The 8,585-nt window shown below is 35.9% G+C and overlaps 1 protein-coding gene across 1 annotated transcript; it reads right to left on the bottom strand.

Annotated features, from left to right (window-relative positions):
* Positions 1-1,402: 1,402 nt before the first annotated feature.
* Positions 1,403-7,359, bottom strand: HAUS3 (HAUS augmin-like complex, subunit 3). Its single transcript, XM_009703948.1, has 4 exons — positions 6,436-7,359; positions 4,909-5,345; positions 3,021-3,249; positions 1,403-1,681 (listed from the first exon to the last, which is right to left on the bottom strand). The coding sequence occupies exons 1-4, from the start codon at positions 7,357-7,359 to the stop codon at positions 1,403-1,405; spliced, it is 1,869 nt and encodes a 622-aa protein (XP_009702250.1).
* Between the last annotated feature and the right edge of the window lie 1,226 nt (positions 7,360-8,585).

Genomic DNA, 8,585 nt, shown 5'->3' with positions numbered 1-8,585 from the left:
TAAGCATGTGAAAAGGGGAGAGGCAGAATGGCCTTCTTTTCCCTGACATTCCAGGAGTCAGAAGCATAATCTTTCCTCCTAACTTTTATAATTAAAAGCAACACTTCCTTTAGACACAGGGTAAAAACACTCCCTGACTTCTCAGGGTGGGAAGCAGCAAACTACAAGCCTCAGGGCCAGACCAAAATGAGAGCCTAGCAGACTAAATATAAACAAGACACTACACATGAGAATAGGCCTAAAACCAACACACAGATTCGCCATAAATATTGACAACACTGAATGGAATTTATAGTGTTTGGTATTTAATAATAAACACAGTGTATAGAGTTAAGCAGCATGAAATCCAGACATAAAGACATCCAATCAGCAAGTTAAAAAAAAATTTAAATATTTAAAAATAAGTTATATTCACATGAAAGTTAAAATTATTTTGATGGCAGACTTTTAAGACTACTGTTACTGAAGGGAAAGCTAATTTGCTAACCTTCATCAATATGTACAATGCTTGAAAGCAAGTGCAGCAGATCCCATCAAAACATAAAAGACTTGAAGTTACCATACTATAAAAGCCTACTTAGTTCCACTGGTATATTAGGAAGCTGTATAAAAATTTGATAAACAGTCTAACAATGCACATGAAAGCAGGAGTATGAAAGCATCAGGACTCCAAACTGAAATGCCTATCATTATAAATTATAAAGCAAACTCAGAAGTCCAAAAGGAAAATTTAAAATTATTTTCCTTTCAAGAGTCCAGTATGAGTATGGACTGGTTTCAACGGAGAAAATACGCCATAAGTTAAATTAAGAGATATCGGAATGGTCTTAAAACAGATGGTCTTGGTACTTGAAAGAGATTCTGGTACATATTCCAACATATTTCTAACAAAATCGAATCTTCATAGGAGAACTGTAAGGGAAACAATCACAGAATATCTGCCTTGGAGAACTCTCCGCTTCAGAATGAGCGTATTATGTTCACGTTCCAAAATCTGGAATGTATTCTCTGTATTTATTTTTCAGTTAATATATCAAAGGTTCAAGCATGCAAGAAAACTTATCTCAAGGGTATGAAAAGTTCCTTTTTGTGCTATGCTGCGTGCAGTGGAAATCAACATACAGGCTAGCAGAAGAGCAGCCTAAATGTAATTCATTCAAATAACCAATGTATTAGTTCCTATCAAACAACTCTGACAGAACTGAGATTTGAACTCAGCAGGCAGATGCCAAACACCGTAAAGCAGCATACAATCCAAACTTGGTAACTGTGGCAGTTAAACATACATTGCGATGACAGGTAAATGTTAGCCTTGATAAGCTAATACTTATCATTCCATAAACTTGTAGACAGTTTACATTAACATGTTTTCCTTTCTTAAGAGTACACTGAAGTTTAAACATTAAGAATTCCACTGGTGGTGAAATTCCAGCATTTCTACTGGTGGTGAATCTTCCAGACCACTGGCTTTAGCCTCAGACTGCTGCTCAAGCTTCTCCACCATTTCTTTTAAGTGGTCTTCATCTTTGAAAAAATACACATACAAGTTTCTTTCCACCTGATGCAGCTTATTGGACTCTAAAAAGTTTCTCTTTGACTTCATATCAGCAATCAGATCCATAAGGAGTTGATTTAGTTTATTTAAATCAACTTCCAGTTGACGAAACTGCTCAGTAAGTTCCTACCAAAAAATACAAGACAGAAAAATTATTACTTTTATATTGTTAATACAATAGCCGAACTAGAAATATAAAAGTTTTTTGCTTTTGGAAGCCACTTTCATTGTAATTGAAAAGTAATAACAAAAAATAGAAACACAGGTGATAAGGAATTCCGTGCGACCTATGTAACTTTTGAGCCCCATGTAACGATACTTGCACCAGGTTATGAAAATGTAATTTCATTTACTTGTTTACTAAACCAGATGAGTTAAGACCATTAGAATCTAGCCTTCAACTGGATGGGTTGTTGAATGACATTTTCAATCAATTACAAGTCTTCATATCTAGTCAAATCTTAAAATGGAACAAAAAACACACAACAAAAAAGCCAATTCAATTTTAACATAATTAAATCATTAATTACCAGCTACAATTCTCCCAGCTGCCCTTCTTATGATAGTTCAGTGTAAGCAGGCTAGTCATCTACTTGCACATTATTTACTTATTAAAGGAATTACTTTTCTTGAGAAACAGTAGCAATAGAAAGAGGTATCACTAGGTTTTAAGAGGTAACTTGAATCAATAGAAAGGTATTTGATTGATTTAATAACGTGTAATCCCTAAATATGTATTGTTCCAACTACAAAGTTTCATTTTTTAATAAAAACTGTTCTGTATGTTGCAAATTCACTTGCCAGATGGAAGTGTTAAATGCATTTTTGTGTACTTAACTAAGGAAGCGTTATGTAACAGAAGACTCAATCCACTTTTGAGATATCTAGTTACTTAAAAACCATAACAAGCTGCATTTAACAACCCCTATTCCTGTTTAAAAGAGGCTCTAAACCCAACACCTGGGAGCTCTGTAGCAGGATTGTCCTACTACAACTGTCCTTCAAAAGTCTGATATTTTTACTTCATCCAAATGAGCCACCCATGGTTAGGCTTTTTAAGGGGCCAAACTGTACTATTCAGGTGCTACAGGTAACAGGGGGAAAAAAGTCCATCTGAAATAAAGAGAAATTTAAATGAGTTTTTTAGTGACACCATATCCAGAAAACATATTTCTCACACCATAAGCTTACTAGTAGTACAGGGTTGTATATGCCTTTGAAAGAAATTAAGTTAGATGCAACGATTTGCTTGGAAAGAAAAAAATTATTACCTGCCAACATTTACAAAATCCAACATTCGCTAAGAACAATGTAAATACTACGTCCATCATCACTATGCTAATAAATTTGTAGCTGACATGTGGGAGCCAGTTTGTGTGTCTACAGCCTTCATACTACATTTTTCTCAGTAAAAGAATATGACATACATTAATGTAATAATTTTAATAACTAGATAAGGGCTTACCCGACTACTGAGTTGTATTTGATTTCCTCCACGATACAGAGCATCATGAAGGGTATCCACATCACTTTTTAGCTGGGACAAAAGGAGAGACTGTTCTTGAGAAGACACTGCTAGCTGATCTTGTACTTTAGCACAGTCCTGCTTTAATTTCTGAGCCATCTGCTCCAGGCCTTCATATGTTTTAAACAATTGTTGCTTTTTATTTTCTCCTTCCAGAAGGTGATATAGCCTGTAATAAATGACATTTGACACAAGCATTTTTAAGTTTCCTAAGCACTCCTGTAATTATTCGTCAAGAGAAGACGTTCATGTTGAGAAGTCAGAGGACTAGTGAAGGCCAGTACTGCTCAGGGTACTCTTACTACACTGCTGGATCTCCCACTGATTTCATGATTCAATCTATATATAGCTAGTACATGATTAATGCTAATCCAAAATATTTCAATGTTAAATTAACAGTTATGAAATACCAAAGCAACAGTAAGTACACAATGAATGCAAACAGAAGTTTTCAATGTGCTTTTGCCAACTATTTCCCGACACTTCAAGGACTGCAAAGATAAAAATTTTTTTTAAGTGCTCAAAACCATCAGACTTCAATGGCCAATGAGAAATAAAAACAGTCTTTATATCATTTTCAAGCTTACTGGAGTATTTCCCATTTTCTGTCTATGAAGAGACTGCTAACAAATTCTCCAATTAGCCACAAGTCATGCAAAAGACAGCACTGCTTGCTATACCAAAACATACCCTTACACTGCATTAGGAATAGTCTAATACAATGACAGATAACTTTGCTTGGTTGCTACTACCACCTCTGCATATTAAAATCTTCATGAGTCGAGCCCCAATATAGAATCAGATTGGTTTTAATAAGAGCAGGAGCTACATTTCAGAAATAACTGAGTTTCCTTCAAGTGTCTTCTGCTTACAAATCCTTTAGGGTTTATAACTCTTTCAACTGCTCTTCTGCTCTTCTTTTTTTTTTAAAAAAAAAAAAACAAACTGAAAAAGTAGCCAGACAACGTTTAGTAACTTGGAGACTTAATAATAAACCTGAACAAAAATGTTACAAGTTGCCAATGCAAACACACAATAGGAGCAAAATTAATGCTGCCTAATTCTTGCAGTTATTCACTGTGCAAGACCATACTCAGCTATCACTTAACAATTCTTAAAAAACACTCAAAGCACCATTTTAAAGAAGGAGGAAAAATTTGACATTAACGCACCTATAATTATACAACACACCTCATCAAAAGGTTTGAGAGTCCTGAAGTGAGAGCAACACAGCACCCGATCCTACTGTATCACCTGAGCTACAAGGAGACTTAATCACGCAGATGGTGAAAAAACAGAGTCCTACATAGGTGACAGGACACTGAAGCCAGATGGCAAATCAAGCTGTAAAAAAGAACTAAACACATTTCATATATTGAAGGAGTCGTTCCTCTCTTCTACCACACGGGAGTTTTTGCAGGCTAAGCTGATGAGGCAATGCATGTGATCTGGGAACTCACTAACAGCTCTCTACATCGATACTGCTGGAATAACTTCCAAGAGGTCCTAGATCAGGGCACGGTATAAGGCAAGTTTGGCTTTAAACATTCATTATGTTCTGGATATTGCTTAGGAATGCTTCAGCAATATTAACAAGACTGATAATTGAACAGTTTTTCCTCAGGCAAACCTGAAAAGAATTTCAAAGGGTAAGCAAGAGGCAAATCTCATATCTTGAACGCTTCAGTTCTTGAGAATTCAAAATACTAATTAGCTATAGCAAGTAACTAAGAACTTAGCAACAGAAAGGTCTTAGCTTGCCTAAGTCTTTATCTCCCCAATTTTATTTCAAGGTAAGTTAAAGTTCAATAGTGACTATAACACTTACCTGCAAGAGAAACCATCCTTTGAACTAATAGTTTTTCTTGGCTTTGCATGTTGAGTTTGCTCAGTTATCACCTGTAGTCTCTGTTGCAACTCATTACTGCTCTGTTTCAGAGATTCTACCAAATCCTCAAGCTGACAGCAGATCTTTTTATGTTTCTTCAACTCCATTTCATAGGCTAGCTCAATAAGTTCAAACGATGCCTTCTGTCTTATCAAATGCCTGCATATTTCATCTTGTCTTGAAGCATAACAGTCCTGCTGAGCAATCTGACAATCCAAGTACCCTTTCACCACTGGCGCGCACAGAAGTCGTGCGTTCTCTTTCAGAAGGGGAAGCAGCTCTTCATTGTTTATCTGAGTTATATCTCGTTTAATTGTTGAAATTTCATCATTTAAACTAGGTATTTTGGCATTGAGGTTTTCTCGTTTTCCAATATCCTGCATAAAACAAAATATTTGTCAATTTCTTCATGGTTCCCTGCAAGCCACTTTCATAACCCATTTCTTCAGTTCACACAAGATTCATCTACTTCTGTTACACTAAATTCATTGCATCTTTTGTATCTACAAAAATAAATGAAAACTCCTCAAGCAGTTTTACAGAACTTTACAACATAAGGCAAATACAGATTTACAAAGTAGGTAGCAAATAAATGTATTTCAATAAACAGTAATTTCATTCTGTCGCAGGGCCAGGAAACAGTTTATTACATTAAAAATGGAAGAGCTGTATTTTAGTTAGCACCCAGATTTCAAGCGTGTCTAACTGAAATCTCACATGGAAACATATTTTTTTTATAGTCAGTCAGATGAGTATCAACACCACTATCAGAATCAATCTTTTTCAAATTACTCTAATCAATCAAGTTCTATATGCTTGTCATGCACAAATTAAAATACACAAACTAACATGATGCCTCAAGGTAGTCCATGACTGGTATAAGCTAATATTTTTCCTTCTGTTACGATTTCTTTGCATTCTTAACTTCCAGTAACTATACCTGCCCGTCACTCACTTGTTCAGAGATTTCTGGGGTTTCATCTATCAGATTCATTTATTTGGTACAAAGACTTGAGTTTCAAAAGAGTCAGTGAACCAAAACTTTTTAAGTTTATGCTACAGAACATAAACAGGAATACATTTATCATGTCAGTTCCTCATTACCACAAAATTTCAACCAAAGTTAAGCTTTTGTTTGTTGTACAAACAACTGAGAGCCAGTTATAATTTGAAATTTCAAAGTTAAACTAAACTAGAAAGGTACTACTAAGTTCTAGGTTTTCTAAGGTAGTAATTCTGGAAAGTAGAATGAAAAGTACTTTGCCATACTGAAGAATTTCTAACTATAGAAACTGGGGCTATTTCACAAGGCGTTTTGTGAGCAAGACTAGAACTTCATAAAAGTGCAATTTCACTACGTAAAAGTAGATGAAATAACAATAATTCACCAATTCCTTTTATTAGATCCAGTTGAACACGCCTGCTTGTTTAAAACTCCACTACCTTCTATCAGCTTTTGTGGCTTACCTTGCTCTTTAAGGACTGCAGCATGCTCTCTGCACATTTTATAGCTGAATTCATGCTCTCCTCCTCAGCTTGCATCTGAATTAGCTGATGTTGAGCACAAATATATGCTGTCTGGAGCCTGGCCACCTCTTGACTTTCCTCACAAACTTCGTTAGTCTCATGACAAATCACTTGTTCGCTTATATCTGCAAGCTGAAAGCTGCCTTCATGTGAATTTTCAACCCCTTCAGACATACCTTGATAAAAATGTTTTTTCATGTATGAGGTAAGTGCTGCAGTGCTTTGTTCCTCCCGAGACAAATACTTGTCCAAAGAAAGTTGGGAAAAAAACACTGGATGTAGACCTGACTCTTGTTCCGAATCTGAAGCAGTGAAGAAAGAGGCCAATTTCTTAGCTGCATCCACAAGAGACAGCAGTTCATTATTAAGCTTATTATTTGCTGCAGTAAACACTTCCAGTCCTTCTTTCAAATCTCTATGTGCTTCTTCCTCTTTGCTTTTTAATGTTTGTAAGATATGGCTGTTTGCAGCAACCATCATTTGAAGCTTGTTATGCCGATGAATTTGAAGTTTTTTTAACTTCTGAAGAGTTTGAAGCTCATCCTCTAATTTCTTCAGTTCCTCCTCTTCTTCCTCCTCCTCTTGGCTACTGTTCTTTGAATCCATGGGCTTCAAGGTTTTAAGGACTTCATCCAATGCATTTCCTTCCAAAATGGGCTTATCAGACTCAAGAAGATTATCAAAATCTTGCAGTTCTTTTTCAGATGCCACATGCTCCTCATTTACATTTCCACAAAACCACTCCACAAACGATTTGTCTTCCAAAGACTCAAACAGCCAGTCAAAATCTTCTCCATTAAGTTCATCGGCTTTTGGATATCCAATTTTCTTAAGAGTTTCCACAAAATCATATCCACAGCTCATGATTAAAATATATTTTGTAAGCAGAAGAGATCCAAATACATGAAAAAAATCTGGAGTATTATTCCAGTTGTAATTTTGTCATTTTAAATGAATATTCAGTATTTTAATAAAAAGAGTCTGCACAGGAAAAAGGAAGTGTCAGATCACACCAGAAAACTGAATGCTATTCTGGATTCAAAGGCCAGAAATAGATTTTTATTTCAGGGATATCTTAATAAATTTTGTTCATCAAATCAGGACATATATTTTTATGTCAATTAAATCCCTGATCTTTGCAAGCACTTATGTTTTTCCTTAATTCACATAAATTTACTTTTAATTTGGATTCTAGCATTAATTTAAAAGCAAGTTCTAAATATTGAGTAATTCATTGGCCTGCAAAGGTGATTCACTTCTATACTTTTCCTCACATTGAATAAAAAAACCCACCCACAATCATTTTAACTCTTCCAAAATGACAGCAGCTTTCAGCTTGTTCTAAAAACAAAACTACAGTGATATTACACTGCACTTCAAGGTCTTGCTTATAAAGATATTTTTTATTACTTCAGCAGCAAGCAGAATCTTGTCTTCTAAACCTTTGAAAATGGAACAAGAAATCCTTTAACATAAAAATATCTCAACATAATAATGCAGGTTTTTGATCAATTATAAAGAATTAAGATCAGTGCAAACGCTTTTGTGAAAACAGTCACAGCTTAAAAGTTACAAGAAAAAGGAGTTTGTTGTTTTGCTGTTTCCCAGCAAACAAATCATCAGCTTTGGGATCGTAAAGTGAGCACAACAGTCAGCAAAGAATAAGATAAATTATCAAGAAAGTCAGGAGGCCTTGTCTGCAATACTCTGCTAATATCCGGGGGGTGGTTTAGTTTGGTGTTACTTAATAGTTTGTTTGTAGAACACACATTCGACCAGAAAATCCCAGTTTGCCAGCCGGCCTGGAGGGCACGAGCGCTCAACAAATAAACGCATCCTTCCAAAACTCTGTGTGTATTTAATTTAGCTCAGAGTTACAGGTTATATAAGAAATAGAATTTGTTCCAACTGCCCTCTGCCTTCCATGCTAAAAAAGGGCTGTCGTCAAAATAAACAAAGAAAAAGGGGCGCACACAGCTTCATGTGCGTGTATGCGGATCATTACGGCACGCTGCCGCTCACAAGTAACATCTTCGGACTCCTGGGGAAGCTACCCACGACCCCCGTCCACTGCACGGGGCCGCCCGATC

The sequence above is a fragment of the Cariama cristata genome, unplaced genomic scaffold, assembly GCF_000690535.1.
Source record: "Cariama cristata isolate BGI_N322 unplaced genomic scaffold, ASM69053v1 scaffold16327, whole genome shotgun sequence".
In the NCBI taxonomy this organism is placed as follows: Eukaryota; Metazoa; Chordata; class Aves; order Cariamiformes; family Cariamidae; genus Cariama; species Cariama cristata.
Note: the sequence above shows the minus strand (reverse complement) of the source record. Positions and strands in the feature narration are given on the sequence as shown.